This window comes from Neoarius graeffei, chromosome 15, assembly GCF_027579695.1.
Source record: "Neoarius graeffei isolate fNeoGra1 chromosome 15, fNeoGra1.pri, whole genome shotgun sequence".
In the NCBI taxonomy this organism is placed as follows: domain Eukaryota; kingdom Metazoa; phylum Chordata; class Actinopteri; order Siluriformes; family Ariidae; genus Neoarius; species Neoarius graeffei.
In genome coordinates this window covers 2227758-2249717 of record NC_083583.1, presented here as the reverse complement: position 1 = coordinate 2249717, position 21960 = coordinate 2227758, and the positions used below count along the sequence as shown (strand labels likewise).

The following is a 21960-nucleotide window of genomic DNA, read 5'->3' as shown; positions in this document are numbered from 1 at the left end:
GTACGAGCAAGTACACCACTGAGCTCTGTGTAAAATGTGGAGAGTTCAGAGCCCATTCCCCTCTGGAGAGACGAGTGAAGCCAGCTGGCCGCCATCTTACCACTCATACCGCGTGGATTTGGTTTGTGTTCAAGCGTCATCAAATTTGCCCCAAGAAAAGTATCTCCTCATTTTCCTCCTTTCATTACCTCTTCTTATTTTCCCAACTTTACCCACATTCCTTACATATCTTTATAGCGCTCTCCTTCACTGTTATTGTTGGGTTTTTTTCTTTTCCAGTTCAGTCTCTGATGTTTTTTTAACAGGTCTTTTACTCCTATAATTATTTCAGTGGAGATTATTTCAATCTTTTCTCTTTCATGTATTTCTTTTTTGATTAGTTGATTAATAAATAATCAATTATTCCAACATAAAGGCTGTACAATACTTCTTTTCTCTTTAGGGCAGCTGTTAAAACAGGATTATTTTCTCATGTTATTTGCCATTTTCACTTCATTCTCACAGTCGTGTCTTAACAGTATTTATTGATCACACTGGTTGCAAGCTGCATGAGTATTGCGACAGTGAATTATGTGACCAATAAATGCTGTTAAGACACGACTGTGAGAATGAAGTGAAAATGGCAAATAACATGAGAAAATAATCCTGTTTCAACAGCTGCCCTAAAGAGAAAAGAAGTATTGTACAGCCTTTATGTTGGAATAATTGATTATTTATTAATCAACTAATCAAAAAAGAAATACATGAAAGAGAAAAGATTGAAATAATTATAGGAGTAAAAGACCTGTTAAAAAAACATCAGAAACTGAACTGGAAAAGAAAAAAACCCAACAATAACAGTGAAGGAGAGCGCTATAAAGATATGTAAGGAATGTGGGTAAAGTTGGGAAAATAAGAAGAGGTAATGAAAGCGGGAAAACGAGGAGATACTTTTCTTGGGGCAAATTTGATGACGCTTGAACACAAACCAAATCCACGCGGTGTGAGTGGTAAGATGGCGGCCAGATGACGTCACTCTGACGAGCCTGTGAGCTCTCCAGGTTTTCTCTGGAGCTCAGTGAGCACGCCCTGGACTGGACGGGCTCCGCCCAAGAGTTATGGGTGTGTCCGAAATCACTCTCATTCCCTGCCCACTCTACAGGGAGCTGTGTATGGAGGAGTAGAGAGTGATTTCGGACACAGAGATGGTTAGGGGCCGGGAACACGTGTAACCACGCCCCATGAGTCATGATTAGGGGCGTGCCTACACGCGCCCTGCCTCGTTCTCCGGGCTGAGCGACGCAGCAGCAGCAGACTGAGAGTCACAGCGCCGCCTGTGGTCGCGCTCGCTCGCTCAGTGCTGTTTTGTTGTTTTTCTCAGCGGGCGCGCTGTGGCCGTCATGGACCCCGGCGGCACCACCATCCTGCGGGTGAAGCGGAAGAGAGGGACGGACCCCGCGGACGCGCTGCTCTTGGCCTGTAAGCGGATTCGGGCCGAGTCCAGCGCCGCGCAGCCCGAAGCCCAGCCCGAGCGCATCGAGAACTCCGTGTTCAAGCTCGTGGCCACCGTCGCCTCACAGGTGATGCTAATTAGCCCACATGCTAACTCCTTATCTAACGCTATTATTATTTTTATTGTGTCTGAACCATATACAGGCCGCGAAAAATACAGTTTTATTAAATCTCGAATAATTTATTCAGCTCGACTCGTTAATATCTGTGAGAGTTGCGCTCTGCGAGCGGGATTGAGCTAACTGTGCTAACTGCTAATTCACCTCAGGCGGTCGCGGCTCCGCCCCCCAGCAGCCCGGCCTTTAAACACGAGTTACATCCGGGCCGAGCCGTAACTTCTACATTTAGTGATTTAACAACACATTTGCTTTTTAATATATAACTTTTACCTGTGACGTGGCACATTTGTTTACCTGCACAATTTATTCATCAGTTTCTTATTTTTATCTTGCTTGTTTCTGGGTTGTTTTACAATCAGGGTTCGCAAGCTAAACATCACATTTAACACTTATTATCTTCAATATCAAAAGGCTTGACTAAATAAACTCGGTTGTTTATTGTAGCCCTGTGATAGCTCTATTTACCATGCAAAAAAAATTGGTGGTAACGTTATTTTTGGTGAATGTATGGCAATACATGTCATATTTAGCAAAATTACTCGCGTCATTGAGAAAAAGTGCTTTTCTGACCACAGGTCGCTCCAAAAGGGATGCACTTACATCATTCTTTATACCATAAAACACATATTTGGTTCCATATCATTGGAAACATAGTTAAGTTTTAATGTTGAATGCCAGTAAGTTTTCAGACTATTTTGATCAAATTAGTCTGTAATTGTGTCAAAAAAAGTCCTCTCTGAGACAGCTAATTTTTCAATATAAAATAAATAACATATCTAAAATGATTTATTTTCATCCTAAAATGTGGTCAAGATATTGGGACATAAATATTAGAGACGACTAACACAAAGCTTACAGCCTTATATTTAAAAGCACTACGGAAGTAGTGGATTCTCAATTGTCAAAAAAAATGTCCTGTCCGAGAACCTTTATATACAAGGCAACACTTGGACTACTGCCACCCTACATCAGTAACCTAATCACACTGAGGAACCTTGACTCTTATGGCCTACGCTCCAATGATCATTTGCTGCTCTCTGTTCCATCCGTCCGCACAGAGCAGGGAAAAAGAGCTTTTGTTTTCTCTGCCCCCACCACCTGGAACAAGCTGCAAAAGGACCTAAAAATAAAAGAACTTATTCCATTGAGCGATTTTAACTCCAGGCTGAGAGCACTTGAGACGGCGCCCCTGATTTGTAACTGTTTTAAATGATTTTTTCTTTTTTCTTTTAATCAGACTCCTGTAAATTGTAATTTTAATTTTGTAACCTATGCTGCCTCTTGGCCAGGACACCCTTGTAAAAGAGATTATTACCGTATTTTCTGGACTATAGAGCGCACCTGTATATAAGCCGCATCCGCTCTATTTTTTAAAAAAAAATTAAAAAAAAGATATACAAGCCGCACCGGGCTATAAGCCGCAGATATCTATGTTGAAAAATTAGATATTTACTGCATGTACAGAACGATTTTGTACTGTAAATGTACATGTATGTACCTGAACAGATTCTTTCCGAACAGTGCCTTTTAACACAGCAGCAACTTTGCTGATTAAAACGGAACAGAACCAAGAGAAAATAACCGGTATTTATTTACCTTCATTTCTCCTGTGTTTGAAACCACAAGTCACTTTAATCATCTTCGCTGGATTTGAAAATAATTACCAGTTAGTAATTTGTCGTGCGTGTTCTATCTGCTAAAGATCTGCTAATTCTTCTTTGCACTGATTTTTCGTCTATCTTATTTTTGATTCTACTTCCGGTTAGAGCGCCCCTAGCGGTGGAAGAAAAATCCACAGAATAGCCGCACCTTTGTATAAGCCGCATGGTTCAAAACCTAGGAAAAAAGTAGCGGCTTATAGTCCAGAAAATACGGTAATCTCAATGGGTCTTCTCTCCTGGTTAAATAAATTTAAAAAAAAATCACTTCATTTGTTTCTCCCAGCCCTGCTTAAAGCTACACTTAATCTTCTTTATCTTATAGCAGATTGCACAAAACTACCATACACACATGTCAAAAAATTACCTGAAATCTGTTCTTTAACTCGTCCTTCACTTAAAAACTGGGACAAGAACCAGTTTGAATCAATTAGAATTTTGGACCCCTGTGACACAAACTTTGTACCCTGATTGTAAAACAACCTTTAATTCTTAATATATTAGACTTTGTGTATATCCTTTATTAGAATGCTTTTATTTAGCATTTATTTATTGAGCACTGCAACTCCAAGCCAAATTCCTTGTAGTTGCAACAGTTACTTGGCAATAAAGCTTTCTCTGATTCTGATGTTTATAATTATTCATGTCGAGGGACTGTGACTTAAACTCCATGTCTTTGAGTGTTACAGCTGTAAAATAAACACGTCTCATCTCACACTTTAACATGTTTCTGTCTTCTGTGTTTTTATCGACAGGATGCCCCGGTGCAGACACATGTGCGTGAAGCCCTGTCACGTCCACGTCTCGCACACGCTCTGCGTCCGTCTCACGGCAGCTCCAACAGGATCATCGGTCACTTGCGCAACGCAAAATGGAGCACCAGGCGAGAGGAACGGTACCGGATCCTGTCCAGCCACCGAGCCGGGCTTCCTGTAGAACCTCTTAAAGAACATGGACTTGAAGAGAACCCTCAGACAGATGCAGAACCTCATTTGGGAGATGTGCAAGTGTTTGATATTGTTCAGGAAGATGTTGAGGAGGATGAGAACGGTCCTGAGAAGGTAAGGACCGTCATTCAGAGGTTAGAGGTGTGTGTGTGTGAGATGACTGGAGCTCTATGAGGACTGGCGAAATGTCCAGTGTGTGGAATGGTCAGGAGTCCAAAACAGTTATTAGTTAGTTCCTTTAATGGCTCACCAATTTTTATCCTTTTTTTTGTCTTCTCGAAGTGTAAGTGCAAAGATGGCGGCGCACACTAAGTGCTGTCTACAGTGGAAACGTATCATTGATGTTTTTTGGTCATGTTCTGGAAATTCAACCAAGATGCATCAAATTTGATCAATTACACCCGGGAATCACTGATACAAATCGGGATCACGCAGCAAAAGATCAATATGGGTGCATTTCAGCATCCCTTTCCAATTCCAGAGGAGATCGTTAGACCACCGGAGTCTCCGTGGATCATCATACCGGGCAGCAGACATCGGAAGCAGAGAAGAGCAGAAACAAAAGCGAGGACGCCGTCCCAGTGCTGGTATGCAAGCTTGGCTAAAGAGGAACCCCACAGGCCACTGCTCCCCAGTCTGTTCATCTCCAGCGTCAGGTCCATAAACAACAAAATGGATGAGTGGAGACTTTGTCACGGGCACACAATCAGGACAGTTGTGATAATCATCACTGAGGCTTGGCTACATCCAGGAATCCCAGATGCAGCTATCGAGCTCACATGCCACTCAACTCACCGCAGCGACAGAGTCGTGGAGGTGGATTCTGTATTTTATATGATCAGTAACTGGTGCACAAACAAAGCCATCATTGACGCACTGTTCACCTGACCTGGAGTTTCTATCAGTTCAGTGTAGACCTTTCTATCTGCCACAGGATATCCCTGTCGTTACAGCCGTGTATATTCCACCAGATGCCAATGCTAACACAGCACTTGGCCACATGCTATCAGCAATAAACAACAGAACGCGTGTCCCGATGGGGTTTTGATTGTGGCCGGTGACTTTAATCACACCAATCTGAAAACTGTGCTTCCAAGATTTGAGCAACATCTTCAGTGCTCAACCAGAGGGGAATACACACTGGACTGTGTATATTCTAATATCACCAAAGGATACAGAGCCTCACCCCTCCTGCATCTTGGACACTGCGATCACCAGTCACTACTTCTAACCCCAACTTCCTGCCCTATCATCAAGAAACAGCAACTTGAGGAACAGCCATCAGAACCTGGCCTGGGGAGCGTCTCTTTAGCTGCACGACTGCTTTCAGTGCACTGACTGGAGTCTGGCTTTCACTAGAACGTCAAACATCAGCTGTCCCTTTCTACAGTGGTGCTTGAAAGTTTGTGAACCCCTTAGAATTTTCTATATTTCTGCATAAATATGACCTAAAACATCATCAGATTTTCACACAAGTCCTAAAAGTAGATAAAGAGAACCCAGTTAAACAAATGAGACAAAAATATTATACTTGGTCATTTATTTATTGAGGAAAATGATCCAATATTACATATCTGTGAGTGGCAAAAGTATGTGGATCTCCAGGATTAGCAGTTAATTTGAAGGTGAAATTAGAGTCAGGTGTTTTCAATCAATGGGACGACAATCAGGTGTGAGTGGGCACCCTGTTTTATTTAAAGAACAGGGATCTATCAAAGTCTCATCTTCACAACACGTTTGTGGAAGTGTATCATGGCACGAACAAAGGAGATTTCTGAGGACCGCAGGAAAAGCGTTGTTGATGCTCATCAGGCTGGAAAAGGTTACAAAACCATCTCTAAAGAGTTTGGACTCCACCAATCCACAGTCAGACAGTTTGTGTACAAATGGAGGAAATTCAAGACCATTGTTACCCTCCCCAGGAGTGGTCAACCAACAAAGATCACTCCAAGGGCAAGGCGTGTAATAGTCGGCAAGGTCACAAAGGACTCCAGGGTAACTTCTAAGCAACTGAAGGCCTCTCTCGCATTGGCTAATGTTAATGTTCATGAGTCCACCATCAGGAGAACACTGAACAACAATGGTGTGCATGGCAGGGTTGCAAGGAGAAAGCCACTGCTCTCCAAAAAGAACATTGCTGCTCGTCTGCAGTTTGCTAAAGGTCACGTGTACGAGCCAGATGGCTATTGGAAAAATGTTGTGGGCAGATGAGACCAAAATAGAACTTTTTGGTTTAAATGAGAAGCGTCCTTTTTAGGAATGGCGAAAACTAAAAAAAAATCTTGACCAACCACCAAGCCTCATTAGCCGGTTAAAGTCGGTTAACCTATGAGTTTAACAGGGATGCAAACGGTGTGCCCCTAAAAAAAAAAAAATCGGATCTGCACGATTCAGCCGTGAAAAAGTCGGCATCTGCGCCTTTAGTTTGTGTGGAGAGATATAATCTGCAATAACATGCATTGTTGGCTACAGACCGAAACATTCTTTCAGAATGCACTGGCCAAGGCAGGACTAAACTCCATGTGCCTTCTAATAATAATTAAAAAAAAAAAACAGAATAGTAATTTGTAAGCTAAAAAGCCTGTGTCTACACTTTTCTCTTGCCGAGTGGCAGCTGTTTTCAACTGGGGTGGTAGGGCGGGACATGACTGAATGGGTGTTTCTGATTTGTCAGCTGTCTTCAACTGGGGCGGTAGGGCGGGACATGACTCAATGGGTGTTTCTGATTTGTCAGCTGTCGTCCTTGCACTGCATGGCATGCCCCAAGCGTTTACAACACAGAATTCCAGGTTCTCCGCTCCAAAATCGGCAGCTTCAAAACGATTGATTTTTTTTTTAACCGACAACCAAAAAAAAATTAACCGGGTGATGTTGATTCGACCTGGCGACTTGTCCAGGGTGTACCCCGCCTTTCGCCCGTAGTCAGCTGGGATAGGCTCCAGCTCGCCTGCGACCCTGTAGAAGGATAACGCGGCTAGAGATAATGAGATGAGATGAGATGTTGATTCGGTCAGCCACCGGTCAAACAGTCATCGGTTAACATCCCTAGTCCTTTTCTCCAAACATATAAAACGCTGCATTCCAGCATAAGAACCTTATCCCATCTGTGAAACATGGTGGTGGTTGTGTCATGGTTTGGGCCTGTTTTGCTGCATCTGGGCCAGGATGGCTTGCCATCATTGATGGAACAATGAATTCTGAATTATACCAGCGAATTCTAAAGGACAATGTCAGGACATCTGTCCATGAACTGAATCTCAAGAGAAGGTGAGTCATGCAGCAAGACAACAACCCGGAGAACTGTAGTGTTACAAGACACAACCTCAGAAGAGAAGATAAGAGGGTCACTTCACCTCCAGGGACCTGGCATGTATGTGGCAGGGCATTCAGTACATGACCAACTTGAGGAGCAACAGGGACACAGTGCCTCATTGCCCAGTCCCCCCAGGATTCCGCGGGCTTTTTTGGGATTGTTGCGGGCTAAAATGTCTGATGTTGCGGGGGGGTTTTCCAAAAAAAATTGCGATGAAAGTTGCAGTGTTTTTTAGGTTTTTGTTGCAATTACATTGCGAGAGGAAGTGAAAGTTGCGAGAAATTGATGCGATTTTCTCTTTTTGTGATTAAAATTGAGTGATATGTTAAATGTTATTACTGAAAAACTATTGATTAAAAAACAGACACTGAGAAATGGTCCTATAAACAACTTTACCAATATAAAAGATTACCAGGACTACAAAAATGCAGAAAAATAGGCTTTACTTATCCAAATGCACCTGTTGGTTCAAAAGTTAAAGTGCAGAGAACCTCACAGCACAACATGAAGTTACCTTAAAATATAATATAAATGCCTCAGCTTTCATGTAAGAAAAAAAAACTATTAATACTAGTACTGTGTGGAGGCAGTCTCTCCTGAAGACTAAATTAAACAATAATTATAAACTAATAAAATAAATGGCTCAGGCTTCATAGAAGAAAAAAACAATTTGAACAGAATCTCACAGTATGATGCTGAAGCTGCCTAAACAATGGAAAATAAAATACCATTTTGGCAAAAATGTTGGCATCCATTAATTTCTTGTATTAAGTAAAAAAAATAATGTAAAGTGCACACAGTCCTTCACTGTAAACATAACACACTTTCAGTAACAGAATTTAAGCCTATATAAACACTGACTCGCACATGCAGTGTTGCCAGATACTGCTGATGTTTTCCAGCCCAAAATATGTTCAAACCCGCCGAAATGCACTTAAAACCACCCAATCTGGCAACACTGCGCACATGCTGCTTCTCTTGAACGTATACACGTTAGTAAGGCGGAAGGTAGTTTGTCGACGTCACCTCAAGACGATGCCAACGATTGGTCAAATTTGCGGGAATGTTGTGGTGATTGGATATAATTGCAACACTGCCCTGAATTCGCGGGGATTGGTTGAATTTGCGTTGAAGTTGCAAATCGCAACATCGCGAAATCCTGGAGGGTCTGGTTGCCTGAGGAGCTTTTTTTCCTTAGTTACTGACTTGTTGAACTGAACTTAATACAGGTTTATACCAACCACACTGGAACAGTTCAGATGTTTGTACAGATACAGCGAGGACGCTCCATTACAGATGAAATTTGGGCTCTGCTCCAGACTCTAATAAGAGAGACTTGGTTTTGGGCCCCTGTGCACCATCAAGCTAAAATAACACACTTTAGTTTGAGTTTACTGAAGGTTATTTTAGCAGGGAATTATTCTAAAGAGGTATTCAGACTCCCTTTCACCTTTCCTTCAACACAACTCTGGATTTACAATTGAACAGAGTCAAGAAGAATCTGGGAACAAACAACGCTGAAGAAATCCAAGTTTCCCGTCGGTTTACAAACCAAACACAGAATGACACCGCGCTTTACACCATACCGTTCGCAGCTAAAAGACCAGGGGCTTGGTCCAGTTTTCCTGGGGCTTGTATTTTTAAGGGAGATTAGCACAGAGAGGTTAGAGAGGTTATATCTAACTTTACAAGATATTAACACCCACAAACATTCTAAGGTTATTAGGGCTGTAACGATACACCCAACTAACGATTCGATTCGTATCGCGATTTTTGACCCACGATTCGATACACCCACGATTTTTTTAAAATGTATTTTTAAAGTAGTAAATTTGATTTATTAACATTTTACTTACTTACATTAACTATTTAATAAATTCAGACCACTGCAGAGAATGAGTAATATGTATGCAAAAATGAACAAATGTATATCCAAAGACTGTTTTATTTCTCAAAATAATACTGTTGAGCCGGAAGCTCTGTTTTTTTCGGTTCTGAAAAGGTCATTTTTCCAAATCGTGTAAATCCGTTAAGATTTTTTTTGGGGGGGTGGCTCTCTCACTGTCTCACTCTCATAGGGCCAATGATTTTCTGTGATCGCGGAAAACAGATGGAAATTACGGAATTTTTATAGTGAAACATTGCTCGCGTGTCAAAATGTAACTGCTGCAGAAGGCTTCCGCCCAAGCAGACATGCCTTCAGTGTTGCCAGATATTGCTAACGTTTTCCACCCCAAAATATGTTCAAAACCAGCCAAAAAGCACCTAAACCCGCCCAATCTGGCAACACTGCATGCCTTTCCAGTCAAGTGATTGTGATTGGCTTGTGGCACACCTAGCCAGCCAATGAGCTGCTTGTTTACAGATTCGCTCCCCGCGTCGCAACCAGAATGGCGACCGCTTAAAAGAAATGAATGCTCTGCCAGTGGCAAGTGTGGACGTTGCGTGACTCGCAGAAGATTGTCGCAGGTCGGCGAAAAAACGACTTACTAATAGATATAAAAAAGAAAAGTAATTTAAGTAAGTTTAAAATGTAATTTAAATAAAAAGTAAAGTATTCATAAATTGAAGTTTGGAAGCGCCTCTGTTTTTGGGCTGAGGAGAAGTTTGAAAGCGATTCTGCCTTATTGTATCGCGACACGGATCGTGGCTCTGCGTATCTCGATTTCGATATGCATATTGTTACAGCCCTAAAGGTTATGATGTCTTTTTATTCATGGCTTTTGCACTGCTCTTTTTACATTTTATGGACTTCAATTTCTATCTCGTTATCAACAACACCCATAATGTCTCAGGAAACTGACACGTGCCAAATGACTTAAATATCACTGCCAAAATTAGTCATTAGTTTAATAAAAATATAATTTCTCACATGTATCTCTACTTTAGGATCAGAAAGACACAAATTCTAAGCTACATTGCATTCAAAATCCCAGATGACGTTCAAGTCTGTTTTCTGTTAATCTTTTTTTTTTTTTTTGAGGGTGAGAATAACCAGGGTTATTCTCAGGGTTATCACCCCGAGTGATGTGGCCTAACGACATCACAGTGTTGGCCACGGGGACTCGACACACCACGCCACCCGAAATGTAGAGCCCTTCAGTCACTTGCCAGCTGACAGCACTTTGACCTTCCCCTGTATTCCTGAGGTTGCCTGATGTGCTCGGGGACGGTCGGGGCTCTGAGTGTGCCTCCCCGTGGCTGTTTCGGCCCTTAAGTCATCTTCAATACTTGAATAAGCCCCACCCATAAACTTCATCAGTTTACACTGCACCATTGTTTGGCTCATGCAGAGGTAATTACATCACCACCCCAGGCCCATTAAGATGCACAGTGATTGGTCAAAAAGCTTGGCGCTCGTTTGGTCATGACATGTCGTGGTTTTTTTTTTTTTTTCGTTTTTTTTTTTTAAAGTTGGTCATAAGCATGTGCTCATTGTTTACACTCTGGCTTCCCGCCATCTTTTCACTGGGGTTGGATTTCAGTAAACGGCGGGATTTGTGGAGAGATTTCTATAAAAGATGATGACAAATGCATTCATCACTGTGACTGCTAGTAAATGTCTCTTCATCACTGATGGATTATGCTCATTAATGACGAGTGTGACGGGCACTAGCGTGAACCCTGGATATGGCACTCAAAAAAAAAATCGGTGGAAGACTCTACAGAGCCTTAAAGGGCCGCACCTCCAGACTCAGGAATAGCTTCGACCCAACAGCTATCGGTGAACTGAACTCACACCCCTCCACGGCCACCACAAAAGCTTTACCTCAAGTGCAGTCAGAATGTATTAATGTGCAATAACTGCAGAAGTCACTTTAAATTATTTTATGAACTTTATTTTATATTCTATTTATTACTTATTCAGCTGATAGCATCTTCTAGTGTGTGTGTGAGAGAGAGAGAAAATGAATGGGGTTCAGTTTTTTTTCCTTTTGCTTGAAAAGACAGCAGATTTCGTTGTATGTTAATATGCGATGACAAACGACATTCTGATTCTAGAACAAGAAGTCTGATCCTGAGACTATTCTGTGTAACTCGGTGAAGATGATACGTGAGAAGCTGAGTGTGTCAACTCACGGGCCTGGAACTGGGCATCGTGAGAAGGAGGATGACTACGTTTACGATTTGTACTACCAGGAGACAGCCATGCCCGGCTGGATTCAGGACATCTTATCGGTCAGACCGTACACTGAAGAAGGAGAGCTGGTGAGTGGAGAGATGTTACAGCCATGCTGAAATAATATAAAAAAAAAGCCTGAGAGATGGGTCAGAACCAGAAGACTGGAGCAATTTTATTTTTTTATTTATATGAGTGAGAGAGAGAGAGATGGATAGCGCCTTGGAAATATTGGTATTCCATGACATTTTAAATAAAAATAACTTAAACAAGACTTTATTCTGATTTAATATATGATTCAAAGTTCTATATGTTTTAACCAATCTATTCATAATTTCTTAAAGTAGAATCAACTTCATTTACTCTTTATTGAAAATCAGCATGATTGGCTTTAAATCAAATTGCAAATTACATAAAACAAATTACTGTATGTGTGATTTACATTAAGGTGTGTGTGTGTGTGTGTGTGTGTGTGTGTGTAAATATGCATAAAATCACCACAGAAACGGCTGAACATCTTACTGCTGAACCTGTGTAATGGTTAAAATCTAGGGGCCGATCAGAGTCCGATATTCAAATGAAGCTCGTTTTAAGTAGAATTTCCCAGAGGAGGGCGGAGAGTTGAGTACATAAACACTTTAATGGTCTTCCAGAACCTTGAAGGTGACTTTAACATTGAAGTGTCACTGTTCCTTACAACATATTAATTAGCAGCTTATTGTGTGTGTATATGCATGTTGTCTCTAATGTTGATGAATAAAAAGTTTTGGTACTCCAGTATCGGTACCAGTTCAATCCAAGTAATGGGATTAAATCCACAGGTACCTGATGAGGTTGTGTGGGAGGAGGAAGTGTATGAGGATGAGGATGATGAAAACGCTGAAAGCAACTGGAGAAATGATTACCCAGACGAGGAGGACAGTGATGAGAGTGATGAAGAGCGCTATGAAGGTGTGTGGATCTGGTTCTGTCCTGAGTAAACGGAACCAAAGAAAAGGATGCAGTTTATTAGGGAAGGAAAAAAGTTTTTTTGTTTTTGACCAATTAGAAGGCATCATGATCACATGATCAAAATTCCCTTAATGGAATGTATTCTGTGACTCTGTAAATAATTTAGACTCAAGTTATGAATTTTATATATAATATATTTTATTAATCTCAGCACTGTCCCGACCCCCAGCCTCCTGAATCCGTCACGTTTTGCGTTCCAGCTAACGGCCTTAAAAGCTACTACAGGAATTCTAGAAAATTATGAACGTCATGCTGCATGAGTGTGGGTTTCAGAGTCCACAGTGGTTCTGATTAACACTGGGATTTGAAAAAAATATATTGTATATTAACAAAAAAAAAAATCATAAGAGGATTAAGGAGGTGTTCAGTGAAGTGGTTTTTTTTTTTTTCACCAGCTGTGAAACAAATTAAATGAACTAATCAATTGGTGAAAAGAGATTTTAGATTATTGCAGATCTGAGTGTCCTGTGAAGGGGTTACTTATTTATTATTATTTTTTAATTAATTAATTTTTTTTTTCTCCCTCCAGGTTGTTGGAGTGAGGAGCACTCGTACAGCAGGAGGAGCTGGGAGCGCTATCAGAGGGAGGTGATGAAGGAGCTTGAGGATGAGGACAGAGAAGAATACAATTCTGACTGAGGATGTGTTTTTATTCTAATGATGTGGGGTTTGTGTGCCGGGTGATGCATATAATCGTGCAGTTTTGTTTTTTGTGCGCGCGTGAGTGTTAGTGAGATGCGTGATGTTGCTGTGTTTAGTGAGCATGTACACGCGCATAAACATTCCCCCAAAAAGGGCAGTGGGGATTTTATGTAAATATGTACATGTGTATAAACCAAAATTAAAGTTTTTGAAATTCAGAAATGTTTGATGTTCTCATCTCATTATCTGTAGCCGCTTTATCCTTCTACAGGGTCGCAGGCGAGCTGGAGCCTATCCCAGCTGACTACGGGTGAAAGGCGGGGTACACCCTGGACAAGTCGCCAGGTCATCACAGGGCTGACACATAGACACAGACAACCATTCACACTCACATTCACACCTACGCTCAATTTAGAGTCACCAGTTAACCTAACCTGCATGTCTTTGGACTGTGGGGGAAACCGGAGCACCCGGAGGAAACCCACGCGGACACGGGGAGAACATGCAAACTCCGCACAGAAAGGCCCTCGCCGGCCACGGGGCTCGAACCCAGGACCTTCTTGCTGTGAGGCGACAGCGCTAACCACTACACCACCGTGCCACCCATTTGATGTTCTGTAAAATAAATTAAATAAAACTTCTGTCTCAGCTGCACTTTATGAAAGTGAGCAAGATTAAAACAAGTTTCCAGGCAAAACAAACCTCACCCAGCAGCACTTATTTTATGTTGATAATGGTAATATTTCTCAATCAGCTGCTGTCAGGTTATAGTCCTATGAAAATCCATGACCTGGAGTTTGACATTGTAAGGTCAAAGGTCATGGTGCCAACTGAAAGCCCATATGGCACTTTCTATAAGTTGATAATGGTAAATATCTGTCTACCATTAACTGTTTTCAAGTTACAGTCCTCTGAAAATCCATGATCTTGAGTTTGACCTTTCAAGTCACGGTCAAAGATCATGGTGCCAAATGAAAGGCTGTATGGGAGTTCCTATATGCTCATTATACGGTAGTGAACATTTGTCTATCGGCAGCCGCTTGAGTTATGGTGAAAAATATTATTTTGACCGAAAGGTTGATCTTTCCGGTGACCTTGACCTTCGCTTTGACCCAACTTTACCCCCAAAATTTAATCAGGTAATCTATGGACCATAGCCCACCTACCTTGACCTCAAATTTTCAATCAGTACAACCATCTAGATGCAAGATTATTAACAGACACACAAACTGCGCTGATTACAATCCATCATGGGCGAGCTAATCAGGAAATCAGTTTACTGTAGTATTGGGTATAAACACACACACCTCAAGTGCTCTCTGAACAATGTATGATAGAACCACATCTTCACACTTTACTGATTGCACTGGAATTTGAAAAAAAAATCTAACTATAAAGTTCTGTGGATCAGATTAATGGTCATGATTTTCTAAAGAAGTGAAAAACAGTTGAGTTGAGTGAAGTGGCAACTCGTCTCCAAAAGAAATCCAAAAGTAGTGTAAAGCTCATGGTCTCTGTTTCTCTTTCTAAATCCACATACAACTCATGACTTCATAAAATTAAATTCTCAAAGTAAAGCAAAGTGCACTGCAAAAAATGTCAAGTGAAAATATCCTCAGTACAGACAGATTGAGATATTATTCCTTATTAAACAGTTATTATTAAATCAAATATAAAGCAGATCGATACTTTACCATATTCTCTTAAGTATGGAGCTCTGCCAAGAAAGTTACATCCTTTATACCAGTGGTTCTCAAACTTTTTTCACCAAGTACCACCTCAGAAAATACTTGGCTCTCCAAGTACCACCATAATGACCAACATTAAAATACAGTAGCGTAGTAGGCCTAAGTATTCATTAAAAACAAGGCGGAGGTTTTATTTAACAAGTATATTTAATATTGTTGGCCACTTGTTGTATCCTGCATTTATGGAGCCGCCACTAGGTGGCGGTAGCATGATGGGTATGCATGAGTGAAGTAAAAAGTAAAGTGAGGAATCGAATTAAAAACACAAGGTTCTTGTGGACTTAACCAAGCTGCCATGCGGTTTTCTTTCTTAGCTAGAGCAGTAAGAAAGTATAATATTTTGGCGACGAGGATAAAGCATACAAGACTACTGCGTTAGTCTACTGAAGGCCTGAGTTTACTGATCCGAAAAACTGGGAAGTGAGAACGTCCAAAAGCCGTGAAGATGTCCGTCTTTGGAAAAGTGGAGGCTTTTGATCCAGAATCAGAAAATTGGAATAGATATGTGGAGAGATTGGAATTCTACTTTGAAGCCAATGAGGTAACGCAGGACAAAACTAAACGGGCCATTCTTCTCTCTGCTTGTGGCAGTAGTCTGTATGGAATAATAATAGACTTGATAGCCCCATCAAAACCCACCGAAGTTGATTATAAGTACTTAGTGAAACATGTAGGGGAACATTTCAACCCAAAACTGAACGAAATTGTGGAGAGGTTTAAATTCCACTCCTGTACGAAAGCACAGGGGGAAGCAGTCTCATCCTATGTAGTCAAATTAAAACATCACGCCACACATTGCGGTTTTGGCGCTACATTGGAAGAACGGTTGAGAGATCAGTTTGTTTGGGGCATAGGTTGCAAGCAAATACAGCGCCGCTTACTGGCAATACCTGATTTAACATGGAAGTCTGCCCTTGATAAAGCGATCGGACTGGAAGCAGCAGATAAAGGTGCACAGACCCTGCAGCCTACTGCTCAAGTTAATCAGGTTGAAAACCCAGGGTTTATCACTCAAAGGCGACAAGCTACAAGATCAGTGACTTGCTATTGCTGTGGCGATGGACACGCAGCTGATTCGTGTCGATTCAAGGAAGCAGTGTGCCATTACTGTAAAAAAGTTGGTCACATAGCCCGAGTGTGTAAGCGGCGTAAACAGGATAAAGGCAGATCCACTCAGAGGCAGGAACCTAAGGCTGCTCACCTTATGTCACAGCTCACTCTGCCTCAAGAGTCTGAGGAAGAGGAGGAACAGACTGATTACCTCATGGCTCTGAAAGAGAAGCCACATGGCCCCATTGTGGCTACAGTAGAGCTGAATAACAGTCCAGTGCAATTTGAAGTCGACACTGGGGCATCGTGAACAGTGATCGGGGAGGACTGTTTCAATAAAATACAAGGTGCAACCCCTGGATTAGCATTGAAACCTTCTGAAGTTGTTCTGAGATCATTCACAGGGGAGAAGGTTGAAGTTAAGGGCAAAACTACAGTTGATGTTCACTATGAGGGACAGACAGCAGCTCTGGACATACTGGTGGTTTGGAATCGGGGGCCAAATCTGCTGGGGCGGGACTGGATGGGCGTGTTGCGTCTCAATTGGAAAGAACTGTTCAAGCCAATTTTCAAGGTGTCAGATAGTGAGCTGCAACATCTCATCTCATCTCATCTCATTATCTCTAGCCGCTTTATCCTTCTACAGGGTCGCAGGCAAGCTGGAGCCTATCCCAGCTGACTACGGGCGAAAGGCGGGGTACACCCTGGACAAGTCGCCAGGTCATCACAGGGCTGACACATAGACACAGACAACCATTCACACTCACGGTCAATTTAGCGTCACCAGTTAACCTAACCTGCATGTCTTTGGACTGTGGGGGAAACCGGAGCACCCGGAGGAAACCCACGCGGACACGGGGAGAACATGCAAACTCCGCACAGAAAGGCCCTCGCCGGCCCCGGGGCTCGAACCCAGGACCTTCTTGCTGTGAGGCGACAGCGCTAACCACTACACCACCGTGCCGCCGAGCTGCAACATGTTCTCTCCAAACATAAGGACATCTTTAAGGATGAGCTTGGGACCCTGAAAGGTATGGAAGTTCATTTCCATGTCAAGACGTCTGTCAAGCCTCGCTATTGCAAGGCCAGGCCCGTGCCTTTTGCCATGCGACCTAAGATTGAGGCAGAGCTAGACAGACTACAAGCTGTAGGTGTCATTGAACCTATTACACACTCTGATTGGGCAGCACCCATTGTGCCTGTGCTAAAGCCAGATGATACTGTAAGGATATGTGGAGACTATAAATTAACAGCAAACATAGCTTCAAGACTAGAACAGTACCCACTACCAAGAATGGAGGAGCTTTTTGCTACACTAGCTGGTGGCACAAGCTACTCTAAACTAGACATGTCCCATGCCTACCAACAGTTGGTGCTGGCTGAAGATTCACGTAAGCTGGTGATGATTAACACTCATAAGGGGTTATTCCAGTACACACGTCTTCCTTTTGGAGTTTCCTCAGCTTGTGCAATATTTCAGAGGACCATGGAGAACTTATTAGCGGGGATTCCGCACACAACTGTTTACCTTGATGATGTCCTTGTGACAGGTCCCTTGGAGGAAGCCCATCTCCAAAACCTCAGTCAGGTGCCGACACGACTAGAGGAAGCAGGTCTCAGGCTAAAGAGGTCTAAGTGCGAGTTCATGGCCCCAGCAGTTGAATATTTGGGCCACCGGGTAACTGCCAGCGGTCTCCAACCCTTGGAGAAGAAAGTAAGAGCTATAAGAGAGGCCCCAGACCCCAAAAATGTTTCTGAAGTGCGGGCTTACCTGGGAATGACTAATTACTATGGCCGATTCCTTCCAGATTTATCCACAGTGTTGGCCCCCCCACATTGTCTCTTAAAGGCGGGGGCAAAGTGGGTGTGGGGCTCTCAGCAGCATGCGGCATTCCAGAAGTCAAAGGACTTGCTCTCAGCATCACCACTACTCATTTATTATGACCCCCAGTTGCCCCTAATCATAACTTGTGATGCGTCTCCATACGGAGTTGGAGCAGTTTTATCGCATAGGATTGAAGACACTGAGAGGCCGATCTGTTTTGCCTCTCGCTCATTGTCGCCAGCTGAAAAAAATTACTCTCATTTGGAGAGGGAAGCCCTTGCTGTAATATTTGCAGTAAAGAAGTTCCACCAATATGTGTACGGGCGTGATTTTACCATACAAACAGATCACAAGCCCTTGCTGGGCCTCCTAGGGGAGATTAAGAACATTCAGCCGACAGCTTCACCACGCCTTCAGCGCTGGGCTTTACTGCTGGCTCAGTATCAGTACGTTCTCAGGTACAAGCCAGGACCGACCATCGCCAATGCTGATGGTCTCAGCAGACTTCCCCTTCCTGAAAGGCCTAGGGAGACTCACCATCCAGCTGAACTGACATGCTTACTGAGACAGCTTCAGACAGCCCCTATTACAGGCCAGCAGCTTAAGTTGTGGACTGCAAGAGATCCTATACTGTCAAAGGTCTGCCGTTTCATCAAAGAGGGATGGCCTCCCAGCTGCCCAGCTGAGGCTTTGTGACCATTTTTCAGAAGGCAGGTGGAGCTCAGTGTGGAAGACGGCATCCTGCTCTGGGGACTACGTGTGGTGATTCCATTACAAGCTTGTGAGATACTGCTTGATGAACTTCATGAACCACACCCAGGAGTCTCGAGAATGAAGGCGACAGCCAGAGCTCACATGTGGTGGCCTTAGTGGAGCAGATAACTAAAAAAATCCTTCAAATGGTGATACAAGCATGAAATTTTGCACAGATACCCTCCTGGATATACTCTTTCAGATTAGGATCCTGGCCACGTGAAAATTCAAGATGGCGACCTTTTTTCAAGATGGCCGCCATCAGTATCTGGCAATCTCACACCGAGACCATATATCTGTTGAAATAAACATGCTTTTTCCATTTAAATGAACTTTAAATCATGGGATTGTGATCATGAACTGTTTCCCACAATCTACCATGTCATTCAAGATTTAAACAAAGAAGACCTCCAAGTCCAACCTAAACTATCGGAGCTAGGAGAGCCCAGCTCTGCCTGCTCCGTATCCAGCCACAGACCAGCAGTGGCACTGGGCACAGCCCAGTTATCATGGGGCCACCAAACCAGGCGAACCTGTCTCCAGCCCCAGAGAAAATAAAGAAGAGAAGAAGATATCCAACAAAAAAAAAAATTAATTGCATTGAACTGCATTGAAAAGAAAGCAACAGGATTCGATTTGTTTTACTTACAGTGACATCTATAACTTCTATGTTATCTTATCTCGTATCTGTTACTGCCCTCTAGTGTTATCTTAATATCTACATTAGTAATACTGTGACACAATCTTATACATATCTTATAACTATAAAACACTTATGACTAACTTAACTCTAACACTTAACTCTAACACTTAACTCTAAAACACACTTAACTCTAACACTTAACAACACTTAACTCTAACACTTAACTCTAACACTTAACACTTAACTCTAACTCTAAACACTTATGACTAACTTAACTCTAACTTATTTGCAACTATATAAAAAACCTTTAGGCTGTAGGAAGTCACAATAATCCCAAAAGTGATGGTCTGACAACGCATGCCATCCACCAAAAGACAAACAAAATCAATGCGCAAAATTTATCTACAGTTCACATTTGCAGGAGCAGAGTGCTGTGCACACAAGGCCCAGCCTGAAGCACTTGCATCTACCACGGCAGCTGGTTTTGCAACCACATTTGGTCAGTTGCTCACAGCTCTTGGCTATGGGAGCATTGGCCGTCCAGAAAACGTGCCACTGTTCACCAGACTTCTGCCATCCCCAGTCAGCAGGACTCTCAGGTTCAGGCTGACACAGGGTTGCCTGGCCCCACACACAACCGGCCTGGTAGGCAGCATGCTTGGTATGTTGGAGAAGAGCGGCTTTGGTTGGCGGGATGGCCTCATAAGGTCGTTGTTTCCTGGCAAATAATTCGAGCCTCGCCTCATCTACAGTAGCAGCTATTTTGGGCACCACATTGAAGGCTAACCTTCTTAAATTTATATCAGAGACAACAAAATCTGTAAAATTAGCATATAAGACCATAAACATGGTTCACTTGGAAAATTAAATTAAGAGGGAAAATAACAAAAAATTGTCACATTCGGGCAGCCATCTTGGAAAATGGCGGCCATCTTGAATTTTTGGCGTGGCCAGGACCCTTTTCTAAAAGAGAGGACATTAAAGCATATTTGTGGAGAATTTCATGCTTGTGTCACCATTTGAAGGATTCTTATGAAATATGCAGTTAACCGCTGCACTACCTGGGCTGGACAATGAAATAGAGCAGAAAGTGCAAGCCTGCACTATCTGTCAAGAAGTTCGAAATGCTCCCCCCCAGGCACCAGTCTCTCCTTGGGAATGGCCTGGAAAGCCATGGACGTGAATTCACATAGACTACGCGGGTCCATTTCAGGGTGAGATGTTTTTGATAACAGTAGATGCCCATTCAAAATGGCTGGAAGTTGCTCCAGTCAGTTCTGCCACCTCAGCAGGAACAATTGAGCACTTGAGAGAGCTGTTCAGCTTCCATGGCCTGCCACACACAGTCGTGTCAGACAATGCGGCGTATTTCACAAGCGCCGAGTTCAAGGGTTTTCTGTCTTCTAATGGCGTAAGGCACATAACATCTGCCCCCTACAAGCCGTCCACGAATGGTGTAGTCGAAAGAGCGGTACAGACAGTCAAGAGGGCCTTGAAGAAAACCAAGGGGTCAGGGGGGTCACTTAAGACGCGCATAGCAAGGTTTTTAGCAGCATACAGATCAACACCTCATGCAACAACAGGCAGATCACCAGCAGAGATGATGTTTGGGCGCCCTGTCAGGACAAGATGGGACCTATTAAAGCCAGACACTCAGGCCAAGGTCCTCCAGGACCAAGAACGCATGATCTGCAGGGAGAACCGCACCAGACAAGCCAGGGCTCTGACAGCAGGGTCCGAAGTGTGGGTGAGGGATTTCACAGGTCATCGGAAATGGGTACCAGGTGTGGTCATCTCTAGCACAGGCCCTCTCAGTTACAGGGTCCGGGTGGGAGGCCAGGTGCATAGGCGCCATGTGGACCACCTTTTAGCAAGAAGGGGATTAGAGGGTCATCACCAGCTGAACGAGTACCCGGAACCAGAGACCAGGGCAGATTGGGATGCTGATGCCACGGGACCTGAGCAGCCAGTCAGGCTACCAGACACTGAGCCTGAGGAACATGAACAGAGGCCCTGTGCTACCTTGGAGGGGGACGTGAGTTCAGCAGAGCAGACTCCTCTTCCTCCTGTAGCAGAGCCGGCTGTTAGGGAAGAAGAAGAGTGCCCTCGTTGTTCATGCAGGGCAAGGAAGGCTCCTGAGAAACTGAATTTGTAGTTAGAGTGGCCAGAGCTGTTGGGGCAGAATAATCCCCATTCTGAGTCCATCAGAGCTGGGGCAGTCTACCCCCACTCTGAGTTAGTGGTATTGATGTTATGTTGATGTTTTTGTTTAAGGGGTTTTCTTGGGGAGGTTGTAACGTTTCTAAGAGTGGAGGGATGTTGTATCCTGCATTTATGGAGCCGCCACTAGGTGGCGGTAGCATGATGGGTATGCATGAGTGAAGTAAAAAGTAAAGTGAGGAATCGAATTAAAAACACACGGTTCTTGTGGACTTAACCAAGCTGCCATGCGGTTTTCTTTCTTAGCTAGAGCAGTAAGAAAGTATACTACCACTGTAACATTACACACAGTACTTTGAACAGTAACCCTGTGTTTAAATATAGGAAAATAAAACACTGTACTTAAATAATGAATCAAATAAATTGGCCAAATCTGCAACATCTGTAGTCTCATCAAGCTGTATGGTAAAATATCTACTG

The 21960-nt window shown here is 43.0% G+C and overlaps 1 protein-coding gene and 1 pseudogene across 1 annotated transcript; both read left to right on the top strand.

Moving 5' to 3' along the window:
* The first annotated feature begins 1201 nt into the window (after positions 1–1201).
* Positions 1202–13523, top strand: slc7a6os (solute carrier family 7 member 6 opposite strand). Its single transcript, XM_060940731.1, has 5 exons — positions 1202–1559; positions 4024–4329; positions 11531–11737; positions 12470–12599; positions 13189–13523. Exons 1-5 carry the CDS (start codon positions 1380–1382, stop codon positions 13296–13298), a joined length of 933 nt encoding a protein of 310 aa, XP_060796714.1. The 5' UTR covers positions 1202–1379; the 3' UTR covers positions 13299–13523.
* A 3681-nt stretch (positions 13524–17204) lies between these two features.
* Positions 17205–21475, top strand: LOC132899773 (uncharacterized protein K02A2.6-like; annotated as a pseudogene).
* The last annotated feature ends 485 nt before the right edge of the window (positions 21476–21960 follow it).

Excerpts from the sequence above, each read along its gene's own strand:
- slc7a6os (XM_060940731.1), top strand. The coding sequence starts at position 1,380 with ATGGACCCCGGCGGCACCACCATCCTGCGGGTGAAGCGGAAGAGAGGG. Across the intron at positions 1,560-4,023 it reads TGGCCACCGTCGCCTCACAG|GATGCCCCGGTGCAGACACA; the intron begins GTGATGCTAATT and ends TTTTATCGACAG. Across the intron at positions 4,330-11,530 it reads ATGAGAACGGTCCTGAGAAG|AACAAGAAGTCTGATCCTGA; the intron begins GTAAGGACCGTC and ends TTCTGATTCTAG.